Source organism: Lissotriton helveticus, chromosome 6 (genome assembly GCF_964261635.1).
Source record: "Lissotriton helveticus chromosome 6, aLisHel1.1, whole genome shotgun sequence".
In the NCBI taxonomy this organism is placed as follows: Eukaryota; Metazoa; Chordata; class Amphibia; order Caudata; family Salamandridae; genus Lissotriton; species Lissotriton helveticus.
In genome coordinates this window covers 331310384-331326148 of record NC_136067.1, presented here as the reverse complement: position 1 = coordinate 331326148, position 15765 = coordinate 331310384, and the positions used below count along the sequence as shown (strand labels likewise).

General features: G+C 47.2%; 1 protein-coding gene across 1 annotated transcript in view; it reads left to right on the top strand.

The window, feature by feature from the left end:
- The window catches only part of DDX1 (DEAD-box helicase 1), a 336768-nt gene that overhangs the window by 112877 nt on the left and 208126 nt on the right, over window positions 1–15765 (top strand). Inside the window, exons 6-7 of the mRNA XM_078647776.1 lie at window positions 11169–11216; window positions 12789–12872. Of these exons, the coding sequence (XP_078503902.1) occupies window positions 11169–11216; window positions 12789–12872 (132 nt within the window). The remainder of the gene's footprint in view (window positions 1–11168; window positions 11217–12788; window positions 12873–15765) is intronic.

Below are 15765 nucleotides of genomic sequence, written 5' to 3'. Positions count from 1 at the left end.
CCAGATCGACACCATACAATGCAGAGTCTTACCGAGCGAAAAGAGAACGCTCAGCCTACTGAGGGAGAAACGTCACTACCAGAAGGGGCGATCTCTGACAGTGAGGACTGTGAGCAAGATCTTGGGGATGATGGCATCATGCATCCACCTGGTCCCCAATGCACGCCTACAAATGAGACCACTCCAAGAGTGGCTGCAACAACAATGGTCACAAGCTACAGGATGTTGGGAGGATCTAGTGGTTGTAACGCACAGGGTGCAGGAAGAGATAAGGTGGTGGACCAAGGAGAGAATAACGGAAGGAAAACCTCTAACACCACCGGACCCAACAGTGACCATCACCACAGACGCATCCCAGAAGGGGTGGGGCGCACACATGAACAGGCTCAGAGTGAGGGGTCTGTGGAGCCCTACAGATGCAGTCAGGCACATCAACTACCTGGAACTGAAAACTGTGTTGCTAGCCCTCAAGGCCTTTCAGAAACACCTACACAACCGGAAGGTGCTAATACAAACAGACAACACCACAACAATGTTTTACATAAACAAACAGGGGGGAACTCAATCGTTCCCGCTGTCAAACTTGGCACAAGAGATCTGGAAATGGGCCATACCACTAAAAATAGACCTGCTAGCCATACACCTGCCAGGGAAGGACAATGTGGAAGCGGATTGGCTCAGCAGGCAGACTTCAGCATCCCACGAGTGGGAACTCAACAGTCAGGAAACAGAGAGTCTATTCAGGAAGTGGGGCACCCCAACAATAGACCTATTTGCAACACACCGGAATGCAAAATGCCAATACTTTGCATCCAGGCAACCAGAGGCACGGTCCCAGGGGAATGCCCTATGGATAAGCTGGTCAAAAACATTTGCCTACGCTTTTCCCCCGATACCACTGATCCCCAGGGTGCTCAACAAATGCATGAAGAGCAACATGACGCTCATCCTTGTGGCACCACAATGGGCCAGGCAGACCTGGTACTCTCAGATAATGGAGATGGCGCAGGGGCCACCCCACAAGTTCTCAAAAAGAAGAGACCTACTCTCCATGGAAAACGGAGGAATCCTACACCCAGAGCCAGAGAGCCTCAACCTCTCAGCCTGGCTCCTGAGGACTTAGAATTTGCACACCTGAAACTACCAGAGAGCACCCTGCGGGTACTGCGAGAGGCAAGAAGGCCCAGCACACGCAAGTGCTATGGGGAAAAGTGGAAAAGATTCACTCAATGGTGTTGCAAGAAACAACTCCAAAGGAGACGGACCAAGGAGTCCACGTGCTAAGGTACCTCACACACCTAATCAAGGCAAAGCTAAGCTCATCCTCACTGAGAGTGCACCTTAGCAGCGATTGTGGCATACACAAGAGGAGAAACAGGGAGAAGCTTCTTCACATCTCAAGTCGTGAAAAGATTCCTGGAAGGGGCTAAAAGAATAGCGCCGCCAAAGAGAATGCCGCCACCGGCCTCCAACTTAAACGTGGTACTGACGGAGCTCATGAAAGCACCCTTCGAACCCATCCACAAAGCATCACTGCAAATGTTGACAATGAAGACGGCCTTCCTGGTGGCGATCACCTCACTACGAAGGGTGAGCGAACTGCAGGCACTCACACTGCAGGAACCCTACATCCAGATACACAGTGACAGGGTCGTGATGAGAACTGACCCACACTTCATGCCAAAGGTGGTGTCAAAGTTCCACATGAATCAGAGTATTCAGATCCCTAGCTTCTTCCAAAACCCCACTACAAGCGCTGAGAGGTCGCTCCACACCCTAGACGCAAGAAGGGCTGTGATGCACTACATTGAAAGAACGAAGGAACACAGAAAAACAAAACAGTTCTTTGTATCCTTCGCAAACAGTTACATGGGCAAACCAGTGACTAAAAACACCATAGCTCGATGGATCGCACAGACAATTCAGTTCTGCCACAAGCAAGCTGGCCAGGAGCTAACAGGAGGGGCACAAGCCCACTCCACCAGGAAGAAAGGAGCAACAATTGCCTTCCTGGCCAACACACCGATTCAGGATATATGCCTGGCGGCAACATGGGCTTCAGTATACACTTTCACGAAGCACTACTGCGTGGATGTACAGATGAACAAGGAAGCACAAGTGGGACAAAAAGTGCTTCAACATATTTTCAGCAACCAACGCTCATCTTCCACCCAACCGCCACAAAAGTAACGAAAACCGCTACAAAATCTATGCACAGCATAGTGAATCCAGAAAGATTCATGCTGCAAAACGAATAGTTTCTTACCTGTCGGTGTAGTTTTGCAGCTTGAAGATCTTTCTGGATTCACTAGCGAACCCACCCGCCTCCGCCAGAAAGATGAGGCTGGAAAAGAGGGTGGAAAAACATGGAAAAGAAGGCTAGTTGGAACAATTACAAAATAGGTGGAAACACTAACGTTGAAAAAACGATTAACATACATAGCCATGGATTCACTACAAAGACAAACAAGGAAAAGAGACAGAAAAAAGAATCCGAAGATGGCGCCCAAGGGTGGTAGCTTCCGCCGGAAGCACGCCGACGTCACCGAAAGGACACCAAATGGTGGGACGTCGACACCCACCTGGGCTACGACAAAAAAAAAAAAAAAAAGAGAAAAAAGACTACGATTCCGGACCCAACCACCAGATTGCGGAACATGCACAGCATAGTGAATCCAGAAAGATCTTCAAGCTGCAAAACTACACCGACAGGTAAGAAACTATTCGTTCCAGCACATGGCGCCCCTCCCCCTAATGCGGGCGACACATCCTGTTTGAGTCCGTTTTGATGCTGGACTTCAACTCCCAGAAGGCACTGTACCGGCACGACTTAGTCGATGGCATGGGGGAGTGAGGCAGACTGTAGGTCCCGCTGGCTGACAGGTAGGTGGTGATAGGTTCAATGCCCCGGAATGATGAAAGTCAACGGCCGTAGTCCTGGGTCCCCTTGTAACTGCTACAGCCAGCGCAACACAAACCAGCTGCTGAGTCAGGGCAGTCAATGCGGACTGTTCGCCCCACCGAGGTGAAATACCTCGTTTTCCCCAACAATAATCTGTGTCCTCTGGCGGTCATCGGAGAATATCGATCACTCGATAGTCTTAAAGCTGCAAGCAGCTGATTGCCAGTTGAATCTCCGAGACTCTTGGTGTAGCGGGGCCTTCCGTACTGTGTCTCTGGCAGGCACAGAAAATATGAAGCAAACATCCCTCGAAGAAGAACGCGGAGGCCAAGGGGATTACAGGTCAGACAGCTCGTTTATTTCTTCATATATATATATGTATGTATGTATGTATGTGTATGTGTATATATATATATATATATATATATATATATATATATAAAATTTCTTGACCTCGTCTCACGTTTTTCCATTAAAAAACAAATGTTTATTTCAAACAGTTTTTTTTTTTCTCGCATATAATCTAGCTGATTGTGTATGACATTGTTTCTTGTTGTGGAACCATGTTTTTCACCTCCAGTTTTCTCAGCTCTCAATGTCAAGAAGAACTCTGGGACTTGTACTATTGACGCACTAGGCATCCTACAGATGAATAATGCAACAGTACTTACTTGGGGGGCGGGGGGCGGAGCTGATTAACACCTATCAGGATGGGGCAGGATATTTAAATCCATGATGGTGCCTTCATCCTGCAAACACCACTGGCTCTGAGGAAGACAAAATCTATGCCGCAATGCATTCACCTACTTTCTGGTGTATTCTTCAATAAAGATGCCTCCACTGTCTCCCCTAATGTGGCCGCTTCTCTTTGTTTCTTTGGAGGAGGATATATATATATCTGTATGTAGGAAGGTGGATACCTGACTATGGTTACCCCTGATTTTTTGCCTTGTGTTTAGCTGGTTTTCGACTTAGTTGGCCTGGGATCCTGCTAATCAGGGTCCCAGGCTATCTGCTCTCTCTTAAAATGGACTCCATGCACCCTAGGTGCATAACCAAATTGGCACTGGACTCCTTGTCAGCCCCTGTACAGTGCACTATAGGTTCCCAGGGCATAGGGGCATCCAAGGCCTACCAGGGGCTGAAGCATAGCTTTTGCCACCCCTGGCTGGTACTTAAATCGACACAACTGGCTATTCACACAGCTGGGGCAGGGTGGTGTAATCACCCCTTGCTTAGGTATAGTATACCTATATCTAAACCTATATCTGGACACATATATACCTATCAGTCACTCCTATGGCAGGCCTTTACAATCCTGGAGGCAGAGTGCTTGGTTTTATGTGAGATGGTGCTCTAGCATGAGCTGAGCCTGTCTGCAGTGTTCGGAACCATTTCCTTACTGCTGTTCCAGTAATACTGCCATACCATATACTCTTAAGTGTATTATAATCCTCGTGGTTAATGCTAACTTTGGTTTGGCTTTATCAAAACATGTCGTGTTTGGTGTCATACATTTTGGAATACTACCCCCTCGCCAATTCTGGCGACTGGGGTAGCATTCCACCCTTGTAGAGGGAGAAGACATGTTACTTACTGCAAATGCGGTTAATCCTAACCAGAGCCCCAGCATCACAAAATGGATGCTGCTGCCACAGACACATGTCTGACCTCCTGCTGCTGGCCGAAACCTGGCAGAGGACGCCTGGACAAAGAGTTTCCTGTCACAGAGAGGTGTCACACCACCCCAGACAGGAGATAGTGGATTGTAGCAGGGAGGGTTGAATGAAACTAGACACTGCCTGGGGCACACAAGGTGTCACTGGGCAGATTCCAGTCAAACCGGTTCTGGGGCTCTCCAGCCCCAGTCTTGGCGGCAAACGGGACAAAGGAAAGGGGTGTAACCACCCCCTTCCTGGGTCCCACCCATAGGAGGGACCTAGCAGGTAATCCAGCCCCCAGATTTGGAATATAGGTGGGAGCAGTGCCAATGCACATCAGATTATCCTGACTGAAACTTATGAAACGAAACTCTGGACCCTTCGACATCCCACTCGACGTGGAAGACTGAAGAATCTCCCTTGTGGTCAAGGAGTGACCACCCTGTGCAAACAGGCACCATCCAGCACCTCGACGTTTGCTTTGTTGCAGTTCCCGCCGGAACTCGAGCAACAGAGATCGACAAGAGCCAGCTTTCCTGACTTCCAACAGCCCGATCCACAGTCCATGCAGAGCTGGGACCCCTGGAGGCGACCTGAAGCGTGGGAGCGGCCATCTTGAAGTAACTACGAAGCACCGACCGTGCAGCACCCGAGGCTCCCTCGAAGCTGTGCATTGGAGCGTGAGAAGCTCCAGCCCCGAGCAGCTTTTGCACCGAAGCTCACCCCTGTACACTCGACGAGTGCTGCGTGGGGCCCTTCTGCATTTTCCTGATCGACGCGTTGGTCCGGTCGCTTGCCCGTTGGCTAGTGGCCCCTGTACCGACGAAACCTTGAATTTACACCGCTGGTCTGGTTGCTCCAGACTGGCCCTCGTTCCCCTGAAAAGGAGCTCCCGCTCAGACCTTGCTGGTCCGAGTGAAACGCCATCTTCGAATCCTGCGTGGGTTGCCTTTGCCAAGGCGTGTTGACTCCGATCCGGAAGCCGACACCGCCGACAGCTAGAGCCTTCGTAGGACAGCTCGTGATTCACTCCAGGACATCCTCGGTGCCCCAGAGTCCACGTGGCAGCGGAGACAAGGCACCCATCATCAACCTGATTGCGCCCGACATCGCCTGGTTCCTTCCTGGTCACTGGCTAGTGACCCAGACTCTGTCCCCTCTGCTTTCAGGTACCCTTCAGCTTCGATCCACCCTTGGATCGCACCGGACACTTCTCTTCTGGACGCCTGCAGCATCTTCATCCTCAGGCACCATCGAACTGCGTGACGAAACCCGACACAGGTTGGCACCTGTGCACCCGTGTCCTGTGGGTGAGGTAACTTACTAGCGCCGGTGTTCCCACACTGGTACACACCTCTAGTGCCTAAGTCTAAAGTTTGGTAGTCCTAGTCCAGTCGGAAGACTCCTTTTGCAATAACATTGTAACTTTTACGCACCATTGACTTTACATTGGTGAAAGCCGTGCTTCCCGCACTGCACCCGAATCCCGCGGGCTACTCCCGTCCTAACTGCTGTTAGTCCAGTGTAGTCCCAGCGATTCACAAGGCCCTAGGCCTTACCTTCCATCGATTAGTGATTGTTATACCACTTTTTTGATATATGGTTTGAGTGGCCACCGGCCTCATCCAAAAACGTGCAACTTGTTTATGTTATATTGTGATTTTATTTAAACGCTTGTGCTTCATTGCTCTTAAAGAGTAGTGGGGATTATTCTAAGAATAAATACATATATTTTGATAACTTGTGTGGTGTCCTTTCATTTGATATTACAGGATTGTATATGGTAAAACAGCTGGCTTCACATGTCCTTTGGAGTTAAGCCTTTAAGGCTGCTTAGTCCATGCTACCCCTAGGATAGCTTGTCTATAAGGTTGACTTACAACCACCACCATAAGGGAATGTTTGGAGTGATACAGGGTGCTCACAGAACTGTGGACATCACATACCAGGCCAACTTCTCACACTATATATCTCCCTCTCCCTCTCCCCACTTTAAATAGCGATGAGAATTGCCAAGGAGTTGTCATGTGATCAAGGGCGGGATCGCCCAAAACGCGTACTGGCGGCATTGGCTAAATAAAAATACTTGCACGAAATTGCTGGGTACACGCTCGTCTGTTCATGTGGCAATGATAAGTGAAGGCGAGTTTGGAGTGATATATAACACTTTATAACGGAGAGAAAAGTTCTCTTGAATCATGAAACAGTGCCTATTTAAAGATATATTTTTTATTCAAATGTAAATTGCATGTACATACAGATATCAACCAATTGCAAAATCAAAATGGAGTTTAAATAGCAATGCTATTCAAATCATTTCCCTCTCTTATAAAAGAGAAAATTAAAATAAAACCTTTTCAAGAGGCGTACATTCTCCCAGGCAGTGCACTGTCACTTTAAGGTGGCCATGCATCCCACAGACCTCAAAAGCAGCACAGTGACAGTACATTCCTCATTTGATTTTTACTTTGTCATAGTATCCATGAATGCATGCTCTTGACTTCGTCTCATGTTTTTCCATAAAAAAAATGTTTTTTACAAACTGTTTTTTCCTCCGATATAATCTTGCTGATTGTGTATGACGTTGTTTCTTGTTGTGGAACCATGTTTATCACCTCCAGTTTTCTCAGCTCTCAATGTCAAGAAGCAGTTGGCATTGATGTTAACCAATGATGTGGAGAGCGGACCCTTCACATTTTGATAGAGCCCCTCGATGCCAAGAGAAGTTATTTATGTTCTCAGACGGTAGAGACATGGGGGAAGATTCCCATAACAAAACTGAGGGAATAAGGTTCAAAGCAAACAAAGCACTAAGATGACATTCTACAAAAGGACCATGCCATAAGAGACCCACAATAGAATTAAGCTGGCATGCCATCATGGGGACAACTTAAGCTCACTAGTACTTTCACTGGAATAATGGGGTTACTACGGCTTGTGTCTCCGATAAAAAAAGACATCGATCACACCAAGTTGTCTGGTAACTCCGGGCTCCTGTACGAACTGAAAGTCAGAGGGCCATAGGATATTATTGAATGAACAGGAGGTCGGAACACACCATACAGCCATGTCAGACCACAGTGTCCGCATATCCCATAACCTAGACATCCGGTAATGCCAGGCCATTGTGACAGAGTTAGCCATCCAGATAGTGCTTCAGTTTTTCACTGTCACTTCATGATAAGGGAATCTTGACTCCATATAACCGGGTCATTAAAAGTCTCAAGCAGTCCTCTTGATTTGGACTAGTATCGGAGGTCACAAGCCTTGTGGACACTTAAAGCATTCAGAGGTCTGTCGTCTATGAAGGCGTCATAGTTCCTTGCTAAGGGTTCTAAGGTGCAATGGAGACTATTGCTCTCCCACCATTGGTGTTGAAGTAGAAGTGTCCCATGCATGGTGTACCGTTATTCGTCCCCCGTGCCCGGCTGTGAGTATCTGGTATCCTGCTTTTTGATTGTGGCCCCAGACTCATGCTAATTAGTGAGAGCATGAAGGCCTAGTCCTGTCCTTTTATGTTGGTGGAAGTTCTGCACCTGTGACCTGCAGGGACACATTAAGTGTGCTCTCATTTAACTGACTACCGTCTCTGTTATGTGTTTAGCAGGTATGGGTGCTGCGGTGGTGGCAACATACTGTGTTTTGTGAATCTGCGTTTGTGAAGACCTTTTTTTCTGTGTCACAGTAGTGGAGTACTGCTGGCCCACTCCTGTAAAGTCTCCCTTCTAACGGCTAATCCAGCTCCTAGTGCTAACATACCTGGTGTATGCTATGAGTGTGTTTATTTTGCCTTTGTGTACATGCATTCTGTGTATGAGACAACTGGAGTAATGGATCCTTGTGGGTTCCGTTTTGGAAGCCCCTGGCTTTTTCCTATGTGCAAGATGGAGGTGAGTTTTTTGTTCCAAACCGTGGACCTGCACTGCTGATCTCCCTGAAGCTGGAGGAAGGAAGAAGAACCAGACACTGAAGAGGAAAAACAGGAGATAAGATTGCTTTTGAAATTAGATTAGCTCCTTCTGCAGACAGGAGCTTCCAATTAGTCTTCCTGAGAACTTCCATTTGGTGGATAGTGGAGTGAAGGACGGGACTGCAGTGTCTTGTTGTTCGGGCGAAAATGGTCATTTAGGTGAGGCCTGCCTTTTGTCTCTTTCTTGATAGCTGTCAGGGTGGTGTTGATGAGATGGGTGCAGAAAGCTTGCGCCTTTGTGCTTTTATTGTGGGTACACAGGTTAGAGACTACCCTGTTGTGAGGAACATCACTCTGCTGCCCTTTAGAAGCTTGTGCCTATGGTGGAACGAGCCACTGTCAAGACATTTTGGGCCAAGTTGAGGTTCGCTCCCACCAAGAACGTTTTTGCCCAAGGTACAGTCTGCTGCCATCCAGAGGTTTGTGCTGAGGCAGACTGTTCTTCTGCCATTCAACAACTGCGCCTGAGGGTTGCTGTACAGTTGCACCTGTGATCCCTACGGTGGCGGTCTTGCATTGCTGTGACCTCTGACCTTGGCAGCCCCTGACTGCAATTCACCGCCGGCTCAGATAAGCGTCCCTCGCTTACCTGAGTTGACACCTGCCTGTGAGACCTCCACTCCAACTGTCATTCTGCTTTTCTCATCTTCAGATCGCAGGTCTCACCGAGACAGAAATGAAGTGGGAATCATGTTTCAGGCCTCCGCTAACGTTGGAATCTAAGTCCTATCCTATGGTGAGACTAACATCTGAGACTTGCTAAAGGTGCTGAATCCTAAGCATGGAACTTAAGGGTAATATCCTCTTAAATCTTGATGCTTGCCTGTGAGGCACTCATCCCAGGGCGAGCCCTGCCCAGATCTGCAAAGGATAGGGAACACCTGAGAGAGGGGCCAGTTGGACAATTATGCCTTGTATCCTTGTATTCTGCCCTAAGTGCAGATTAAAGCACATTGTTTATCAAAATAAAGCACTGGCTTGTACGGTCAGTGACTGGGCTGCCATCACTACCACTGAGTCACTTGTTGAAGGAGTTGTACTTGGCAAAGTTTACAGAGCGTTAGTAGGACAAGCCCTGGAAAATCGTTGACCAACAACCTCATGGCTGAGGCTCAGTCCCCCTTGCTTGCTCAGTGCCCCTACCCCCCCCCATCTACCTCCCCTTTACCCCATTCACCCCATTTGACCAACACCACACCCTGGCCAGGGTCTGACAGTGGGCTATACCCAAATCTATGACTCACTTGCCTCATTATTTGGGCAGGAGAGTACACCACCAAATTTAAGTCTTGGAAGATGGAAGGTAAACCTGTAATGTCTCGCAGTCCGTGTTTCCAAGGCATTCACTGATATTAAAAATATAAAGGTTTCATGCCCCAATTTCCAAACTGCGTATCTTTTTTTTTTTTTGTTTACAAACATACATGTAAGTCACATTTTGTAAATCATGTTTTTGATGAGTCAAAGTACAGAAGCCCACACACCGGATTTGTTATTCTATAAAGAAAGCTGCCTTTTTGTGATGAAAAAGTACCTAAAATTTCAGAAGTTTTCATTTTATCGTTTGGGATTTGAATGCCATTTTAAAGTTCCAAAGGTATTCGCACAGGGGGAAGTAAACTTAACATTGAAGACAATGGAACAGCAGTGTGCTACCACCATTAGTATAGGCCTGCTTCTGTCAATATTCCAATTTTTTTTAATCCACACCCTGTGATTCTTCCTTTCCCCAGACTCGCCATGATATGGGATTGTGCTGGGTAATGAGAGTCTGAGGTTGTGGAAGAGCGCTCACTGAGTCATTGGAGCCTCGGAATTAGGAAGGGGGAATTCTCATTGGCTGTTGCATCCCCCTTGGCTCTGCTAGAGAAAAGCAGTTCGACAGAGACCAAGGAAAATCGAGGTTTGATGACTGCCCACGTTCACAGCTTGCACTGTGCATGTATGACACTTGCCGCCATTACCCTGCACGTGGACAATAAGTGGTAAACATTCACAGCAGTTCTGTGAATCAAGTCTGATCAAATCAGAGGCTAGCGGGTTTTAAACATCTGTCTTCGGGTGGACTTTTGTTTTTAATGAGGAGATTGAGCCCTACTGTGGTGGAATGCTCTAATAGACTTCTATCCAACAGGAGCTTGCTATACCAGCCATTATTATAGGCTCTTGCCGAGGCAGAATGTTATAATAGCATTATGGCCACCAACCTCACGGGCGTAGAGCTGAAGCAGGTTTTAAATGCCTGTATGGGCTGGTACTCTGGGCTTTAAGGCTTATGTTATCTCTAAAAAGTTCCTGTTGGTTTGTCCAGTAATTTTTGTATTTAGCGATAATGTTTCTGATCTACAGGTAGCTTAATGATAATTGACTGCATTTTTCTTCAATGTTTTGCGATTGGTAGCAGTTTTGTCTTTTAAATGTACTTTTGAGGTTTCTAAAAAATGAAAACATAGGAAAAAGATCTAATGCGTGGAAGCAGCTAAGTCATTGATTGAAAATGAGCAAGAGAGCTGAAATCTCTTTTTTAAAGTACGTTCTGGCCAGGCATTTCTTTTTCATTTCGGTATACAGTAAATGTCTTCTATGCAATCTTACTGCCATCAGTTGTCCCTGACACTATATTTGTTCTTTTCAGTGCTGAATAAGTGGCAGATGAATCCATATGACAGAGGCTCTGCATTTGGTAAGTTTGTATATGTTGAATGTAAGGAATTTATAAATCCTATACTTTTTTCACCGCCCCTTTTGTTTAGCCACTAATTTGATTTAGCTGGTAACCCTGTAAAGCTTGCATGAAGTTAAATGTATTGAAATAATTTTTCAAACATTAGTGTTTGAAACCTCTGTGATAATCTCTCTATTGATTACGATGGAGCTGGGGCTTAATGACGTAAGGGCCTTTTTATTTGCAAATATTCATCTGGAACAGAGCAACCACAAGCTTTCTTTGAGGCAGTTTCCTATTTCAAAGAACAGGTGTTCGCAACAGTTTCTTTGTCTATCAGTTTGCAGCCAAAACAAATATTTGTACATTGGATTGTTTGGAAACTCATTTGAATACAGTGGAGTGGCAGCAAGCCGAAAACGCACTGTGCCCTAACCTTTGTGTTCTTAATCGCTCACAGTATATACCCTAACCTCTGTGTGTAGACATTTTATAACCTCCCCTCCTTTGGGGAATTAATCTACTGTAAAATTGACAAGCAAAAGCCTTAGTAGGGTACATTTCTGTATGATGGAAGTTTTGTCTGTTGGCTAATTGGCTCTGGAAAACTGCATTAATTGACTGTATTGGCCTTTTTTCTAAAATATAGCAATTCAATGTTTCAATACCACATTTTACCTAATCCTTAGCATCTGACAAGCAACATCTTCCGCTTAAGCCAAGTCAGCTGGCATTGTCTACCTAGTGCAGTTTGGGCAAAATGCCTAGTTCTTTGTGGCGTCTTGGAAGGAGTTGTATAAATGCACTTTCCTCTTATAGGGAGATGACATTCTAGAGCAGTACCAGGACTAAGATACCTAAACTTAGATGCTTATAAATAATGCACTAATGCCTAATGATGCTCCTTCAATTCAGGATGTTTCGCCTTCTAATTGAAACCAGTAAAACTGATCATTTGTCTTCCTCATTGATCATTTAATATGCTGATCTTAATTATGCTTAAATGAAGCGATTTCATGAGCACTGCTGACACTTTTGATGATGGTAGATTAAGTACTGATTCGTTTTGTTGTCCGGGGTATAGATTTAACATCTTATTTTCTTCTGGTTTTGTTTTCCTCTGTTTGTGGTCCTGTGTATAGAAGCCTGTAGTTGACCTGAGTGTTTTATTTTTCCTCCTTGTATATTATTAACTGTAGCTTGTGATCTAATTAAATAAAATTACAATGCAAATAATAATCAAGTAATGAAAGAATATTTTTGTCCTTGAATTTTGAGTATCTGAAAAGCTACTTTTGAGGCGCTGATTCTTGGACCAATATTAAGTTAAAGGTGCATTCTAGTTTTAATTTAGGAAAGTAGTCTTTTTTAATATCGTGCTTCCATTGAAATTTAAAAGTGGTGTCCTTTTTAAGAATTTAGCCATTCCTTTGTCCACCAGCATTCCCTATCTTCATCTCTGCATTAGCAGGAATACACATTCATAGGAAAGGTAATCATTGAGAATTGTATCACAAAAATATTATCTAAAGTAAACTATGCACGTGTAATTAACTTGCTAATTTTATTTTATCTATTTTTATTTTCCAGCAATCGGCGCTGATGGTTTGTGTTGTCAAAGTCGTGAAATAAAAGAATGGCATGGGTGCAGGGCAACCAGAGGAGTAAATAAAGGTACGTTTGATGTTTTTCCCACAAACAGGCCTGGAGTAATTTAGAGGAATTAAAATGTGTATGTTCACTGGTTTAACTAATATTCTATCTAATGTTGCTATAAAGCAGTAGGGTTGTCGTTTGGTAATGTAATTATAAAATACCCTCTCTCTCCTGGGGAGTTTATACTGTATACTGTAGCTAAACCTTAAAACTGGATGTAGAAAGAATCCTGAAGGCAGATATACTGCAAGAACATTTGTAAAATGTGTGCTTATTCAGCTAAATTAATGGTGTATTAAAAATGAACTTATACATGTCTGGTTCTTTGGGAGATTGATCCGAGATTCTTGGAGGGACCAGTGGCCATCTATTGATTTTGGTGTACTTCCAAATGATAATCATTTCAGTTGATGGATCTATACTCTGGGTAAAGGTGAGGGCCAGACACATGCCGCCACAATGGCTCTCATTAATAATGCTCTTTTAGTCAGAAAATTGTGAGTTGAATCATCGCTTAAAAGGAAATTGACTAGAACAAAATTCCTGTTAATGATTTAAAACAACTATGCCTACTAGCTACTTTTCTCTAAAACTGGTAAATCATGTTAGTTGTTTGTTTGCAGATGACTTAATGTTATATCTGATAGAGATATCTAGCCGCAGATTCCTTAACTAAGAATATCCCCAGGCGTCAGACTGGATCCGGAATTCTTTTGCAGCAGCACTTCTGTGCACCGGTGGACGGTGCCACACGACCCCATCGTGACGTCGTCCACATACGGGTTGTCCGCGAGGTCATACAAGTCCCTCCCGGTGCCCTGACGTCAGTTTCCTTCTTTTCCACGTGCAATGCGGATCCGGAGAGAGCGGTTCCTCTGGCCTGTTTTCAGGCCTCCTTTTCGATGCTTCGCGGAAGGAACAATGTGCGATGGCTTTGGGCTTTAAAACTTGTAATTCCTGTTCGCGGCAGATGTCCACGACGGCCCGCATTTTATTTGTATGTGGTGTCTGGGCAAGCACCATGACTGCACGGACTGCGAAGCCTGCCGACACCTGAAGCCGAAATCTCGGTGGGAGCGCCGTTTGAAGCTTCTCTCGGCACGGCTGTCCCGGTCGGAGTCGTCTCGTCCCCCAGCCTCTTCATCGCTGGCAGGTCCATCTACTGTCCGGTTCAGCTATTGATCGCCCTCTGGAGCCCGGGGCCGTCGTTCGCCACTTGGTAAGTCGAGGCGCTTGTCGCCAAGGTCTTCAACCTCCCTTTCTTCTGTTGTCAGGGGCACTGGTTCCCGGAACTTTCTGGACGTGTGCTCCAGACAGTCTCCCCCCTCTATTCGCCCTTTCCAGGTGTGGGGGTGACTCAGGCCCAAATGGAGGTAAATGCCGCGACTTTGCAGGCCTCACTTGGGTCCTCTCCCGTTCCTGGGGCATCCTCGGGGCCTCCGCTTCTTGTGGGATCCCTGACGGACTCCACGGCGGTTCGCCCCCGGCGCCAATTGAGCCTTTGCCCCCCCAGGAACGTCGGAGATGTGGTGTCGTTAGGACGTGGCCCGGTTGGGTCCCCCTCTACGGTCCACATATAGTTGTCAGGGCGCGGCTCAGCTGGGTCCCCCTCTACGACCCACGGCGCCTCTGCCATGCCGCATAGCTCCACTGGGCTCCCTGTGGCGTCACAGGTGGTTGCCGGTGCTCATAGCCCTGCCTTGAGCACACCCAGGACAGGCGGCCGCCTGTCCGTAGCCGGGGTCGACGCCGTTCCGGTGCCGTAGGCTCGCCTCCCCGGCTCCGCCTCCGCTTTTTCTCCGGAGTCGGAGTCTGTTATGGATGAGGTTGAGTCAGCGCTGGTGTGGCGCCGAAAGCTTGCCTCCCTAGCTCCGGCGCCTTCTCCTTCTTCGGAAGGGGAGCTTGTCGTAGTTTCAGCGCCGACTCAACGGTGGATCCCGCGAGTCGGTGACTGACCAGGCACGATCGCTCTGGCACGCGTCGATTTGACGCCGTGTCTGTGCCGGGTTGTGGACTCTTCTCTAGAGGCCTCTAGAGAGTGTTTGGCGCCGGCCACACGCCCGGCGACACCAGAGGTATTGTTGCCAGTGCCCCCCTTGGAATTTGTGGAGCCTCCTCTGGAGCTCCCATATCCGGCATGCTCTTAACCTCCCCAGGAGCCCCATTAGGACCCTCATTCTTCAATGGGGCTCCCTTCCGTGGGGCATTGGTCACACCCTCAGTGTCTTGGGAGGGTCCTCTTACAACCCTCCCCCACTGATGAGCTGTTGTCCCCTCCGAGGAGGGCTACCGAGGCTAATGCGGCTTTTTTGAGAGTGGTCTCATTGGCCACTCGCATTTTAAACCTGCAACCCCCTTCAGCCCCCTTGTCTGTGGACTCCTTGCTTGAGGTCCTTCGCTGTGGGTCCGGGAATGTGGAGCCGCTTCTACCCTTTGAGGCTTACCTTGGTGGTGCCCTTTTGGGTACCTGGGTTCGGCCTGCTTCAGGTGACCCGGTGGTTCGTTCAGTTTTGCATCGCCACCGTCCAGCTCCACATGATCCTGTTTGTCTTTTTGTACACCCCGATGCTCAGGCGTTTGTGTTGCAGACTGCTTTTCCTTCCCTGTCCCCACTAATGCTTCCTCCCTCTCGGGAGTCCAGATTGCTTGAGTCATCGGGTAGGAACATCTTTGCATCCACTAGTGCAGCCCTACAGTCCTTAAATACAGTGTGTGTTTTGGCTCAGGCTACCTCTGCCCTGTGGGACTCTGCAGTGTGTTTGCTTTCTGCCACCTCTGAAGGTGCTCGCGTTGATCTCCTTCACCTCCTCCGGGATGGCCACGACCCTGCCGAATTCACAATCCGCTCAGCCTTGGATACTGCGAATTCTTTGGGCCGAGCTATGGCGGTTTCTGTTGCCTTACTGCGTCA